Below are 16,399 nucleotides of genomic sequence, written 5' to 3'. Positions count from 1 at the left end.
CTTGCTGTGTGTAGCCCCCTGTGCCACCGTGCTTAAGTATGATTTTGTTCAGTTTTAAGTCTTAGTTTTAAGTCTAAGTTTTAAGTCTTGGCACATGCCAATAGTGAAGTGCCAGGGGTGCACATGAGAGCGAGTGGGCGAGCGCAACAATGTAAACCAGCTGTTTTAATATTTCATGTACACTGAGTGTCACAGTGATGTGAGGAAATGTGCAGAGGACTTTACGAATGACATTATTGAAGAAGCATCAATGCAAAATCTGCACCTGCAAGATCCTCCGTCTCTGCAAAATCATAGTCTGTGACTAAAAACTGTGATGACGTCTCCAGATGTGAGACAGTGTCAGATTTATTCTTAATTAAGGCATAATTCAGGCAAATATACCACGTGTTTGGTGCTAACTTAGTGAAATATTGGCTTCCTTTGCTTGTTAGAACCTACATTTGATGACCGCAGGTGGTGTAAAAGTTTTCACTGAGCTACTCCTTTCATTCTCACCTCTGGGTGTGTGTTGTGTAGGTAAACTGAATATATGTATCGGCTTTCTCTCTCTGTAGGCCGCTATTTCTGGGGTGACTGAGTTGAGGGGGAGGAGGTGAGCGAGTGTGTGGAACCCAGGCAAACAGTGAGGGTCTTAGGATTCTGAGTAAACACTGCCCCGTGTTTGAACTGCCCACCTTTAATGTAGCCAGCTCCTTCTCTCACAGCCTGTTGCCCTGCCCCTGCCTAAATATACCCCTCAGTGCCAGGGCAGGCCATTAATCAGGCTGGGAAAAGCACCCTTGGACAGGCTCTCATCTCACTACAGCGGCTAATGCAGCCACTAGGGGCAAAGTGTACACTCACTGACTCTGCTTTGACCACTCAGCTGGACTGGGAAAGCAGCGGCTAAAGGACGAGACGACAAACTGTCATTAAGATGTTATAAAGGAAACTTTGGAGGTGGAATATGCTATTACATTACTAATGGAAAAGAGTGGAATTATAGAGACGGGCGGGCTGGGAAAGTTATTCAGGCAGAGTGTCTTCCTCAAACTCAGGCCACCTTTGCACATGAACAGAATACACTCTATACTGTATATTACTTTGCAGTTTAAAGTAGAATTCCTACAGTACAATCCACAAGAGTAATTACTTTAGAGTCTTGATAAATTCTTTTTCATTTAAGGCACTTTAGGGATGCACTGATATGGAAGTTGTGAGCTGATGTGTGGTATTTTTTTTGCCGATGCTGAAGTCAATATATCAAATTTTATATTAGTTCAGGGATCGGCAACATGCGGCTCCATGCAGCTCTTCTACTACCCTGTTGCAGCTCCACAGCAGATTTAGGTTTTTAGGTAAGAATAAAATAATCCTTCTTTGCAGTAAAATAAAGTTCTGCTGATCATTCTAACATAGTTTTAACACTAAATTATCTTAAATGCTGGAGTTAAAGTAGCCTATGTCTGCTAATTCACCTTTTAACCCTGAAAGCTGGTGTGCAGACTGCTGGTCAGCATAGCAACGCAGATAACGATCTCACCTAGCTAGTAGCTAACAAAACCGCAAAGAGAGAGATTCAAGAGACGAATGGACTTATTTGCATTTACAATCCCTCCAGCTGGTTTCCTGAGACGTTTAATCTACAATGAGAAACAACAAATGTCAAACACTAAAAGCTGAAGTCTGCTGCTCGTTCGAATTTTCCCGTTCCACCTTAAATGGTGCAGCAGTTACATTCTGTCGCCTCATTTAAAATGAAACGGGAAAATTACAAGAAGAAGCTGGCGAGTGAGAAGCTGACTAGCTTTGTGAAAAGTTGAACGTTGAGAGACATCTTACAGGAAAATATTGTACTTTTGCGTAAAAGTTTCCTGCCGGAGATGCGAGAAAAGCAGCTATAGCTGAGCTAAAGTTTAAAGCAGAGCAAAGTAAGTCTGCTTTTTTGTTTTTGGCCTATTTTATTTCTAGCCTATACTAGTACGTCAGCACATACTGAGACATATTTACAGCCACGATGGTAAAATGGACCTCTATACTGGAAAGTAGAAATTGGTAACCCACATGAACGTTCTCTTCACAATGCAACTTGATATGAACAGAACTCATATCAACTTTATCAGTAAAGTTGATATGATACGATGCTGTAGCGGTATCTGTGTCAATACTGGCACTAAATTGCAGTATCGGTATTTGCAATATAGGATATTGATACTGCAAAGCAGTTTCTGATGTGCCGTCGCTGCTGAATAATGCGTGCATACATGCCTGTGTTTGATAGCACAGCGTACATCACTGCTGTCGTTATTCCATCTATCTGAATGTGTGAGTCAGGCTTCTTTCAGTGAAGCCTCCCACTGTGTAGTCAGTTACAGTCTGAGTTAATGTTAGTCCAAGTTAATTGTTACTGATGTAGTGAACTTTAGAGAGACTTGAAGAAGGAACTGCTGAGCTCTGGGAGCAATGAATGCCGTCAGCTTTGGTTTAGCAGCCTGCTAGACTAGCCTGGATGGTGTTCCCATCAGGCTGAGAATTCCACTAAAAGTCGCCGCTAGTCTAGTATTTATAGAACCTTGCAGAGTCTGCTGCTCATAGACGAATGCTCGAGGGTACAGGCTGCATATCTCTGTTGATCGGAAGAAAACCTTGTATCTCCAAAATGGTAAATTTACAGGAGAAGGGAAAAACATACTTTCCTTTCAGTGTAAGTCAATGGAACCAGACTTTTTCCCGAGTCATCATGTAATTGGTCTGTGGCCAGATCAGACCAAAAGAGACGCTTTTGGCAGTAAACACTAGAGGTGAGATTAGAGTGGACAAAAAGGTGGCCAGGTAGAGAAGGACATCATCCCCACTGTGAGGTGTGGTGGCGAATCTGTGATGCTGTGGGGATGTTTTTCTTCTAAAAAGGTCATGGACAGTTTATTCAGGGATGAGCTAATGAGGAGAGTCCACAGTGTGGATCTCGGAATCTGAAGGATCTGGGAAGGTTCTGTATGGAGGAACAGTCTCATATCCTTTGCCATGTGTTCTCTGTGTTCTCCAGTCTCATTAAACATTACAAGAGAAGAGCTCAGAGTTGTTATCTGCACAAAGTATTAAATGGAGGGGTGTCAACAATTTTGGCACACAGATTAGAGAAAAATATGAATTTCCTGGTAAGAATTTTTTGAGTCTACATCAAATAAAGGTTAGATTGTTGTAACATTTTGAAAGAAAGATCAAAAGAATATTTTTACAGGTCATTTTGCTGATGATTACAAGGGGTGCCGATATTTGTGGCACTGTAAACATAAACATATACCATATAGTGGTTGTCTGAACTGAACAACAACTCATATCTTCTTGTTTGATGGTTTTCATTCTTGTAGATCATTTGAAAATACCATGCTTATGTTGTTTACACAGCGTCCAAACGAACCAATGGGGGAATATATATATATATATATATATATATATATATATATATATATATATATATATATAAACCTTATATGTCCATTTTTGTTGTTTTTCTGTTTTTTGCATAACTATATAGTTATATATCATATATATATATATATATATATATATATATATATAGTGAGATATATATATATATATATAGTGAGATTTTACATCTCGTAATACATTAAACACATTAATAAACACATGAATATGTTATTCCTTATGGATTTAAAGGCTAGTTAGTTTAGATATAGTTCGTTTTGATATTAGTAAAGCAAAGGAAATCATTTTTTCCCATTTGTTTATTTTTTAAAATCCGTACATTTTTTGAGAAATTCATCTGGAACTTAGATTCATCTAGGACTGTGATTGGTCATCACCCAGTGAAAAACATCGTGAATGCTTTGAGGCCTCATTTGCATACCGAACCTTCTGCGATAGCATCGCAACAGCTAAATAACAAATAACAGACAGTATATTACACAGCTGGAGCACAGTAGGACTTGATTAGGCATTAGTGAGTCTACTGGAGTCGCAGAACAGAATCCGCTGGCTCTTTTCTCTGATTTACACTGCTACATTATGTCCTCAGCTGATGGTTATTTTATTGATCTCTAATAAAGAGGGATTTGGACCGTCGCCCCGGCCGTGATATCAACAGAACTGATGTCTGCGGTTTACGAAGGAGACAAAACGGTTTTCATGTGCAGTGTGAGTCAAGTTCTAGGCACGCATTGCTTAAGCCGTGCCTTTTTTCCTTCCTAAGTGTTGGGAGGAATGTTCTCTAAATGCCACTTTCAGGCAGATTAACGATGACATGTTTATTTTCTCCTTAAAAAGACGTTTCACGCATTTTTGGCCTTTTTTGTTCCGTGCATGTCCAGGAAAATGAGTCCATTGTTCCTGACAAGAGTCTTTATTATTCACCCAGCCAGCTTTTCCCATCTCTTTCTTGTGTTCAGCTTCAATTTCCAGTTAGAGAATGAATGGTAGCAATAGTATTAAATGCGGAGGTGGAGGCTGATTGGATGTGTTGGAGCGTGATTGTGGCTGACTTGTCTGAATGGAGAATAGGCATGTAATCGCCCGATTTCCTCCTCGGTCATCTGGGAGCGGAATCACTGCTCTTAGCCAAGGCCGAGAAAATTAGCCCTCATTAGCCAGGCCTGGAGGGGCTGGATCTGCCTGACCTTTCGCTCGGATCGTTTCAAGCCGTTTTTCCGCTTGGCCATAAATATAAATGGGCTTAAATGGGCATAACTTATTCTATCTTGTTGCCTGAGTGCTGGAACCGATGTAACCCACAGACCTTCGGGTCGAAACGGCACGGCTAGCCCTCGGCTCCCTCTGAACGTGGCAGAAGCTCTGCTTCTCTCTGCAGAGGGCTCCAGAGGCATGCCGGAGTCTGAAGTACACGTGTTAGCGAAGGTCAGCTTGTCGTAAACCCTTTAAACCCGTAAACCTTTCCACAGAAACTTTAGATACGAATTAGCCAGCAAAAATAGCAGCCTGTGTCCAACCCAGACCACAGCCAGAGCCACGGCTCTAAAAAACCTAGTTCCCTCAGAAACGCTGACAGTCAATGAATTCTAATGGGGCCACTAAGCATAATGTCACGGCATGAAGCTAACTGACCACTGCATATATATTTGCTGTTGGTAGCATTAGCTTTTATAGGTGGGGCATAGGTCTCCCATGGAATATTCACCGGAAACCACCCCTTCTTACACTTTGTAACTAATAATTATATCAATTTTATTTATTTATATTTGCATGTCGCTACAAATCTCCAATTTTTGGTTTTCAGTTTTTGACATCATTTGCAAATGCCTGCTGCCCTTTATGTTGTGTGTGAATTTCATGATGAATGGACCAAAAGAAATGGCCCACAATTACTTGGACAAAATGTCTGGTTCCATTGACTTACATTAAAAGTAAAGTAGTAAAAGAAGTAAAAAGTAAAGCCATTTTCTTCGCCTGTGAACTTGGCATTTTGAAGATACCAGTTTTTCTTCCGACAGCAGCGATGTATTAACATTGAATTACTTTTGGCATGTAGCAAGCTGGAAAATGCAGATTCTAAACTTTTTAATCATTGCCATATTTAGGTTTGCAAGTAGAAGAGGAGACGTCTTTTATTAGAATCTGATGAAAAGTTTTTGTTGCGTTCATTGTTGCTGTTTATGAAGATCTCAATCGACAGTGTTGATATGATTGGAAGTTTCAAATCAGCAGAAAGTTCAAAATCTGTCATTTAAAAGCTTCAAGAGCTACAAGTGAGAAATAACGAAAGGTAAACATGCAAATGTAAATAAATGAAATTGAAGTCGTTACATGTTACAGGATGCCAGACGTGGTGTTCATTAGGAGTTTTTGACCACATTTAAAAAAATTCAATATAGAAATATTGAGGGAAATGTGTTTTTTCCATGAAATTGACCCTTTAAATTCATCATTTTTAACCAGTTTACTTGCGTAAAACAGTGTAACGTAATAAAATACATCTTGAAACTTGCTTGCCTTCTTTATGTGTGTATTCTTTCTTGCCACAAGCACCGCACTTTGGGCTGCTTTAGACAGCTAATGGTTAAACGTGATTTCTTTGGTCGTGTTTGCACCTGCACTCCCAGCAGAGAGAAGTCTGTACCAGCTTCGACTTTATTCATCTGAATGAGGAGATAATGCATTCTGTCGCACAAAAAGTGTCCATTATTCTTCATTTGAAGTCTCTTCAGACACATCTGCAGCCTCTAAGCGCTCTGCAGATCCAGTTCAGCAGCCTTAAAAGCCCTCTAATGTAAACAGTTTTTCATCTGACACACTCTGGAAGAGGAATATAGGAGCTGCTCCCGGCTTCAGAGCGTCTGTTCACGGAGCGGCCTCCGCTTTCAGGCTGCATGATTTTTGCTGAGGTTCTCATCGTTGGCTGAAATTCCTCGCATGTTCGTGTCAAGAGTGGGACATGGGTGGAGATCCGGGAGCTCATTTGTGAATTTTACTCAGCAGCAACTGCTTAATGTGTTGTTTGTTAACCATTCTCACTTTCGCCCTTCGCAGTATTGACATCGCAAAAGGCTCCAAAACGCTAGCGGGCCCTCTGACACCTCTACCGGGTTTTTACTGTGCACTCTGATTCATTTGATAGTCGAATAATCTATCGATTACTGAAACGAATAATCGATTATTCGGATTATAAATCATTGCATTTCAGAATGACTTAGCTTGTAAATTTCGCTTGAGGTTGTTTTATACATTTACTACATGCATTTACTACTAACAACAAACACAATAAAAGGAATAGCTCATTAAAAAATGTACCGTTATTATTTTTGCTAATACGAAGCGTACGAGAAGAAAACCCCAGGGCAAAGTCGCCGCGATAAAATATAACAAAACTAGTTCAGTTTTCCTTTAATCAAGTCAATCAATCTGAATTTAAAGCTCATTTTAAACAGTGCGGTCTGTGATCTGTGCATCCTGGTGTCTGTCTGCACTTTGGTGCAACTGAATTCTATATTAACAGATTTCTATTGAAATGGAGTAAAGTCAGTATCTCCGTGCTCCTGTGAGTGTCTCTCTCCTCCGAGAGCAGATACTCCCCGCTGCCGAGGAGACGCGACGGAGCAGATGGGAAAGTGGCGAACTTGTTCTGTTTAAACAGTTACATTTCAATGATTTAGAAACGTTTCATTTCAGCGGGAACCCTTCGTCCAGCTGCCCTATATGTTCGTGTAGAGCCGCCTCCTTAAACCGTTGGCAAGTGGTGCTGAACGTGGAGAACAGAGACCTGTTTGTAATGAACAGGGTTGATGTGAATAATAGTTACTTGCTTCTCTGTTTCAGAGATTCCAGAGAACCTGCACTTGGTATTAGGAGTAAATAGATGTTCCAGCTCAGCTCAGATGAAACACGGCGGAATTTAACATGAAGATTAGCAAACTAGCTCGCTAGCACAACTATCGCCCAATCCACACACTTCTGTACTTCACATCCTACATTAATGAGTGCACTTCTAATGCTGTATGCGCTGTTTTTACACCCAGTTCAGTGAGCTGGTATGTGGTTTGGGATGCGGCGTATCTTACCGACAGTCTTTTTCATTCAGTGGACCAACGAGTTTCCTCTTCAGCAGCTCCAGCACAAAACCTGACAACCTTTTTTTGAGTTTAGCTCCACACTTATGAGGATTTTTTAGGCAGCAAATGCACTGTTGTTAACTCTCGAGTAAGTGGTAATGTCAAAACGTTCCTAGTGAGCGTGAGAAAGATGCGTAATGACATCACCAACTAGGCGACTACTAAATTAGTTGTCAACCAATTTGGTCGTCAATTTTAGTCGACTTAGTCAAATAATCACTTCACCCCTGCCTAAGAGTGGGTGAAATCTGTTAACACCTTTAGAGGGCGGTGGTGAGTAATGTTTGTTTAGTTGATGTTTGTTAATGACGCCTTTAGAGGGCGGCGATGAGTAATGTTTGTTTATTTGATGTTTGTTAATGACGCCTTTAGAGGGCGGCGATGAGTAATGTTTGTTTATTTGATGTTCGTTAAAGACGCCTTTAGAGGGCGGCAGTGAGTAATGTTTGTTTATTTGATGTTCGTTAAAGACGCCTTTAGAGGGCGGCAGTGAGTAATGTTTGTTTAGTTGATGTTTGTTAATGACGCCTTTAGAGGGCGGCGGTGAGTAATGTTTGTTTATTTGATGTTTGTTAATGACGCCTTTAGAGGGCGGCGATGAGTAATGTTTGTTTATTTGATGTTTGTTAATGACGCCTTTAGAGGGCGGCGATGAGTAATGTTTGTTTATTTGATGTTCGTTAAAGACGCCTTTAGAGGGCGGCAGTGAGTAATGTTTGTTTATTTGATGTTCGTTAAAGACGCCTTTAGAGGGCGGCAGTGAGTAATGTTGTTTATTTGATGTTCGTTAATGACGCCTTTAGAGGGCGGCGATGAGTAATGTTGTTTATTTGATGTTCGTTAAAGACGCCTTTAGAGGGCGGCGATGAGTAATGTTTGTTAATGACGCCTTTAGAGGGCGGCAGTGAGTAACGTTTGTTTATTTGATGTTCGTTAATGACGCCTTTAGAGGGCGGCGGTGAGTGATGTTTGTTTATCTGATGTTTGTTAATGACGCCTTTAGAGGGCAGCAGTGAGTAATGTTTGTTTATTTGATGCTTGTTAATGACGCCTTTAGAGGGCGGCGATGAGTAATGTGGTTTATTTGATGTTCGTTAATGACGCCTTTAGAGGGCGGCAATGAGTAATGTTGTTTATTTTATGTTGGTTAATGACGCCTTTAGAGGGCGGCGATGAGTAATGTTGTTTATTTGATGTTTGTTAATGACACCTTTAGAGGGCGGCAATGAGTAATGTTGTTTATTTGATGTTCGTTAATGACGCCTTTAGAGGGCGGCGATGAGTGATGTTGTTAATTTGATGTTCGTTAATGACGCCTTTAGAGGGCGGCGGTGAGTAATGTTTGTTTATTTGATGTTTGTTAATGACGCCTTTAGAGGGCGGCAATGAGTAATGTTGTTTATTTTATGTTGGTTAATGACGCCTTTAGAGGGCGGCGATGAGTAATGTTGTTTATTTGATGTTTGTTAATGACGCCTTTAGAGGGCGGCGATGAGTAATGTTGTTTATTTGATGTTTGTTAATGACGCCTTTAGAGGGCGGCGGTGAGTAATGTTTGTTTATTTGATGTTTGTTAATGACGCCTTTAGAGGGCGGCGATGAGTAATGTTGTTTATTTTATGTTGGTTAATGACGCCTTTAGAGGGCGGCGATGAGTAATGTTGTTTATTTGATGTTTGTTAATGACACCTTTAGAGGGCGGCAATGAGTAATGTTGTTTATTTGATGTTCGTTAATGACGCCTTTAGAGGGCGGCGATGAGTGATGTTGTTAATTTGATGTTCGTTAATGACGCCTTTAGAGGGCGGCGGTGAGTAACGTTTAATTAATACAATGTAAGTGTTATAGCTAATATTGATTTAGAATATTGACCTACAGTCTGAACCCATTGCTGGGTGATAGATTGGGCGATATTTATCTAAATATTGTAGCGAAAAAATATTACCTGTAATATTATGTAAAATACTGCAGTGTGGCTTTTGCCCAGGAACATTCAGCACTAGTGCAGAGACAAAGAGCAGCCGAGATTTGTTGCAATCCAAATTCCATTCTGATTAGCTTGTTTACTGCCAGATTAGAGCCATGCTTGCTTTGGCTAGAGGTAACAGAAGGTTTGATTGTTGTTTTCTGTAAGGAAATACAGATATGTGAGTATCTCTTGGTCATGTTTAGCATGCAACTGTGTATTTACACATGTTTTCAGGTATGAAACAGCAGAGGAGAATCAAAACAATGCCAAATCATCACATCAGGGCGGAGTCAGCTGGGTGTATCCAGGCCTGAGGAGATCTTAAGCAGATATTGGCTCGGACTTGCTGAATTTCTGTCCTCGTCTTATGCGCTGCTTTTAAATGGTGCAGCTGTAGGCAGCGAGAAGACGCAGAAACTGTTGAGATTAGGGGGTCATTGTGCCGTGACGGGACCGGACCTTTACGGGAAGATGTGGAGATGAGAGAGAACGAGCACTTCAGCAGGAAATGATGCGAGGGAATGCGAGAGGAGGGCAATTCAAACAGAGAAACAGAGGACACTTCAGTGGTGAATAACTCAGGGAGATGAAAGCTCTTTGAAGTTGAAGCATGTTAAATGTTAAAACAGTTGTTTTGAGGAGACGGAACAGAGCTTTACACAGTGTTATGTGTGAAATTAGGCTTATCTGTGTGTTAGTGATTTTATGAGCATCTATAAACACCTTTATAACATGGTTTAATGCATTCATAAGCCATCATAAACATGGCTATAAAATTAGAAAAAAAAGCATATTATAGACATGCTTATTATGCATTATGAATTGTTAACATAACGCAGTATAGTAGCGTTCAGAACTAATTTTAAGTTGCATTTGTCCTAAGTAAAGTGAAGCGTACTGTACTAAAACCTCCTGCAGTGTTAAGACTGAGGCTTTCAGTTGAAGTATTTACTGAAGGATTTACTGAAACACTGAAACACACACAGTAAAGCTCATTACAGGCTTCAAATGTTCGATTTTAAACTAGTGCTGCCATCAGTGTTTCACCCAATGTGGTAAAGTTAATGTGCACCACCGTTAGCTTGGCACTAACTTAACAATATATATCCAATAGAGTACCAGCAGAAATTAGAATCCTTGTGCGGCTCACTGAACTAAAACCATGATAGTTAAATAAAATTCTATAAATTATAAATATATACACCTACCAACTACTAGCTCTATTGTCAGGATGCCTCTGCCCTCCTTTGCTGGGAGTCTAAGAGAGCATAATTCTCTCTGGGAAAGTAATTAGGTAGTTCTCTCAGGATAGTCCTCCAGCTCCCCATCACTTAATTAGCAGTTAACGTCCTTCTCCAAGTATGTTGAGCTGTCCAGTGATGCTGCATTAGTGGCAGTTTAAAAAAGGTATGATGGTATTTCATGTTTCTTGGAGGAAGCACATGCCAGCCTTCATCATCCCACCTTGGGTGCATCATGTGATGGAGGAAGACCTATTTAGTGGGTAAAATCAGAAATGACTAAATCTGCAACCATGCCGGCCCTTTGCAGATAAGATTAGCAGCCCCTTTTCTAGATGGTTGAGGCCTTTCCTGACTTGCCTTCGCAATGAATGGACCCTCCAGTACAGAGTCCTTTGTTTTCTCCTCAGTGTTGTTTCTGATGTGCTGTTTTTATGATATACTGTTCTTTCGATGTGCTGTTTTCTTGGCATTCACATCTGATTTCCTCACTTTAGCTTCTCTGAGCCTCAGTTCTTGCTCTCTGATGAAGTGCATGCATGTGGTCGTGGCGGCACTTCATCACAAAGCTGGCTTTCCTCGCTCGCTGTGACAGAATGTTCTCGTTGTTGTCCCACTGTGTCTAATTGTTCTTTTAAAACACTACTGCTTTTGTCGGCTCACCAAAGAAATGGAAAACGAGCCAGAGTCCTCTAACTTCGTGCCCTGTGTTTGCTCTCTCTCTCTCCCTCTCTCTCTCTCTCTCTCTGTCCAGATGTGGACGAGTGTGTGGAGACCACAGACAACTGCAGCATTGATGCGATCTGCCAGAACACACTCAAGTCCTACAAATGCATCTGCAAGTCCGGTTATAAAGGAGACGGAAAACACTGTGAAGGTACGAGTGCGGTTATCAGTGTCATCAGTGTCATCATGGTTACAGTTGTATGCAAAAGTTTGAACACCACCCCTCAATTGACCCTTTGGGGGCAGTCATGGGCTGGAGGTTAGGGAACGTAAAGGATGTAAAGGATGCATTAACATATAAACTTAGAAACTCAATAAATCATGTCATTTGACCAGGGGTGCCCAGACTTTTGCATAAGACTGTTAGCATGATGACAGTGATGACACTGATAATTATTTACAAATAGAAAGTCATAATGATCATCTATTCCCTCATTCTTTGACTCTTCTGTCAAGATGTATGTATTATTTCTCAAACAGTTTGGTCATTATTTTGACCTACTAACTTACTTCAAGCTAATGAGTTACGGTTTAAACCAGAACCAGAGGATAAAAAAGGTTTTGGCTGCATCCCAGACCACACACGTCTACAGAGCAAATGGGGCTCCTAACAACCACCTGCACGACCTGGTAGACACCAAAACAGTCGCCCTCAGATAAACAGCACTTAAAGCTTCCATCTGGGAGAGAGAGGAGAAAATCAAGCTGCTTCAGATCTGAAAACATCCACAGGAGTTTCTGTCCGTCTTTCCGCTGTGAGAAGACGACTCAGCTGTGTGGGTCTGAAAGGATGTGTAGCTGTTAAGAAAACTCAGAACGACGGGCTGACCACTCCAGACCTGAACGTGGGATTATTTGGATGGCGAGGATAAGAAAGCACAACGAAACATCCAAGACCGAACTTTGTAGGTGTCGTAAAACATCCGTGCGGATTTCTTTGGAAAACTGAAAGCGAGTCTCCTGAAAAGAATGGAAGCCGTAATAAAGGCGGACACATTAAATACTGAAAATTTTCTGTTAAATGTGTTTTAACTTTTTCCTGACGCTGAAAAATGAATCCCTTGTTCTTAATGACTGACTGGAAATGAAATGAAATGACTGCACAGTACTGCATATGAGTGCATGTCTGTGCACCTGCGTATGAAGTGCATGTGAGTGTGTGTCTGCATACACGTGTGTGTGTTCGCGTGTGGAGTATGCACTGGCTCCTCTGGCTCCTTGGCTGCACTTTCTGATTGACCTTAGGGAGCAGAGCCGCAGGATCAAGTGAACGATTTAAAAGAAAATTTGGGCAGACGTTATTTAGTTCTCTCCACTGACCATGTAATAGAGCAGGAAATTTCTTACACATGTTTAGTGAATGAAATTAAGATTCATAAGAGAGCGTCTGCAAGCGCTGCCAGACAGACGCCAATGTTCCGGGCTGTTCCAGCCTTTTACTTGTCTGCCTGACTCTGGAGTTGGGCGGCATGACTATGGACAACATACCGTAATGCGCTTAAATTGCTACGTAGCGATTGCAGTGTGCCTCGATTTATGTTTTCAATTAAAACAGGGCTCCAAATAACAAATATTTCCATAATCTTATTAGTCAGTCCATGAGCTTTTGAATGAATGAGTTACTCCAGAAAAGAAGTGCTGTTATGTGCTTGTACTGCTATTAGTTTGTCTTTATCTTGAAAAGGTTATTTTACTCAGTGTGAAAATAGGGATGTGCATTCCTGATAACCACAGTAAAAGAAAAGCTGCAAAAAGAGAAACAACGTGGACTTTGGCCATCCTGCTAGAAAAAAAACACAGCACAGATCAGCATGTCTGGTCACCTGAGAAGCCAGCATATTTTGTGTTTTTCATGCTGGTATGCTGGTCAACTAACATGAATATGCTGGGTGACCAGCTAAACCAACACCACGCCAGCATAAACCAGCGTATGTAGTTGGCAGTAAACTCTTTTTAGATGACATCACTGATGTTTGGAGGATAGAATCTATAAACATGTTCACAGTAGGTTTTTGTGTAGTACAGAAGCTGCCTTTTCAGATGAGCTAATGACCTAACACTCTAGAGAACTGCTACAACACTGGATGCCAATGAATATTTAAAATACTACTCAGTTTCCGTACAATAGCTACCTATACTACATTCAACCAGTCAAATAGCTTAAAATACAATTCATTTTCCATACATTAGCTTGCTATCCTACATACAACTGGTGAAATAGCTTAAAATACATTCATTTTCCATACATTAGCTTGCTATCCTACATACAACTGGTGAAATAGCTTAAAATACATTCATTTTCCATACATTAACTAGCTATACTACATACAACTGGTGAAATAGCTTAAAATACTACTCAGTTTCCATACAATAGCTACCTATACTACATTCAACTGGTGAAATAGCTTAAAATACAATTCATTTTCCATACATTAACTAGCTATACTACATACAACTGGTGAAATAGCTTAAAATACAGCTCATTGTCCATACATTAGCTTGCTATCCTACATACAACTGGTGAAATAGCTTAAAATACATTCATTTTCCATACATTAGCTTGCTATCCTACATACAACTGGTGAAATAGCTTAAAATACATTCATTTTCCATACATTAGCTTGCTATCCTACATACAACTGGTGAAATAGCTTAAAATACAGCTCATTTTCCATACATTAGCTTGCTATCCTACATACAACTGGTGAAATAGCTTAAAATACAGCTCATTTTCCATACATTAGCTTGCTATCCTACATACAACTGGTGAAATAGCTTAAAATACAGCTCATTGTCCATACATTAGCTTGCTATCCTACATACAACTGGTGAAATATCTTAAAATACTACTCAGTTTCCATACAATAGCTACCTATACTACATTCAACTGGTGAAATAGCTTAAAATACAATTCATTTTCCATACATTAACTAGCTATACTACATACAACTGGTGAAATAGCTTAAAATACAGCTCATTGTCCATACATTAACTAGCTATACTACATACAACTGGTGAAATAGCTTAAAATACAGCTCATTGTCCATACATTAGCTTGCTATCCTACATACAACTGGTGAAATAGCTTAAAATACATTCATTTTCCATACATTAGCTTGCTATCCTACATACAACTGGTGAAATAGCTTAAAATACAGCTCATTTTCCATACATTAGCTTGCTATCCTACATACAACTGGTGAAATAGCTTAAAATACAGCTCATTGTCCATACATTAGCTTGCTATCCTACATACAACTGGTGAAATATCTTAAAATACTACTCAGTTTCCATACAATAGCTACCTATACTACATACAACTGGTGAAATAGCTTAAAATACAGCTCATTGTCCATACATTAGCTAGCTATACTACATTCAACTGATGTAATACTCTTTTTGTACATTAGCTCGTTAACTACATGCAGCTGGTTAATTAGCTGAAAAATCGAATCCTTTTATATAGCTAGTTAACTATGGCCAACTGGCTAATTAGCGTAAAATACAACCAGTTATAAGAAGCTTAAATTAGCTGACTAAGAACATATAAATGTTTATTTAGCTTAAAATCCAACTCATTTTATAAACATGGACTTCACATAAAACAAGGCCATCCAGTCATTCAGGAAATCTGTTAACACACAGCTCATCTGGTAAAAATGTGAAACTGGTTAAGTGATGCTGCAGCTTAAAGAGCTACAATGTTAAACTACGTATTTATTATTATACGCTCTTTTCCGTTATTGTTTATGTAGCCCGCGGTTACGAGCAGGCAAAAGAAAGCGCCACATGGTGGTCTTTTAGCTGTTGGTGAACAGATATTTTATTGTCCCAGCTCAGACCACCTTTGAGCCGATTGACTCACTGTTGACTGATTAAATCACACGAACAATTGAACTTCATTCATTTTTCGTAGCCCTAGACACCAGCCGTTAATGCAATTGATCAGGATGGTAACAGCACACAATTAAGGTCTGTGATTGGTTAGAGGGCTCATTTACATATTATAGCCATTTGAAATATCAGTCGTGCAAAGGCCACTATCACAGTATTGATTACCGAAAGAGATATTGTTCGGCCATAATCTGACACCCACCAAGTTCACCAAGTGCTTCGTCACTGCATGACTTCAGCTCTTTTCTTCGCCCTCCTCTCATTCCTTTCTCATGCTTCTTGGCCTTCTGTTGCCGATGGCCGCCTGCCACAGGATTATGAAGGTTATTAACGAGGGCATAAACCAGGCCGAAAAGCCTTCAGTGTTGAGTAAAGGCCTGTTTGTTTTTGAAAGGAATAGTTTGGCAAAAATTTACACAATTTCCTCCTTAACCCAAATGCAGTCGTTCAGCCAAGGCCGAAGTTTTGCACTAGAGCTACAAGGTTAATGTAGCTAATAAGAGGCCTATAGCAATGAAGTAGCAGCGTCCAAACTGCATACCTGAACCAAGTAGCTGAGTAAGTCAGATGTTCTTGCTTGTGCGGGGTCTGACACTGTGTGATAAAAAGCTAGGAAGGGACGTTCGTGGAGCTTTGAGGCTTTCCAAATGATCCAAAACATGATACGAAACGTTAACGAGGGAGCGAGTTCAGGAGTGTTTGTCCTGTCATCGAATTTCGCTTCTCGCTGACCTGGGATCAGCCTCTAAAGCCCTTTAAGCAAAGACACACTACATGTGGGGAAACAGGGCTGTTTGGATGGCTTTTCCGAATACGTTTGTGCTCGTGTCCCGTTTCGGCTCTCTAAGGAAGAGAGCGGAGCAGAGGATCGAGCCCTAATCCTCCACGAGCCAGCGAGGAGCTCTATTAACAATACGCCGCAAAATCAGAAAGTATCGATAACAAACACGAGGCTGGAGGAGAAACAGTGGTGAATAATCTCTGCTTGAGGCTAAAGACATCCC

The 16,399-nt window shown here is 40.5% G+C and overlaps 1 protein-coding gene across 2 annotated transcripts in view; it reads left to right on the top strand.

The window, feature by feature from the left end:
- scube3 (signal peptide, CUB domain, EGF-like 3) overlaps positions 1 to 16,399 on the top strand; it is a 164,174-nt gene that overhangs the window by 28,814 nt on the left and 118,961 nt on the right. For both annotated transcript variants that reach the window (XM_037541305.1, XM_017717911.2), the window contains exon 2: positions 11,530 to 11,652. In XM_037541305.1, the coding sequence (XP_037397202.1) occupies positions 11,530 to 11,652 (123 nt within the window). The remainder of the gene's footprint in view (positions 1 to 11,529; positions 11,653 to 16,399) is intronic.

This window comes from Pygocentrus nattereri, chromosome 9 (genome assembly GCF_015220715.1).
Source record: "Pygocentrus nattereri isolate fPygNat1 chromosome 9, fPygNat1.pri, whole genome shotgun sequence".
Lineage (NCBI taxonomy): Eukaryota > Metazoa > Chordata > Actinopteri > Characiformes > Serrasalmidae > Pygocentrus > Pygocentrus nattereri.
This window is presented reverse-complemented; position numbering and strand designations above follow the sequence as displayed.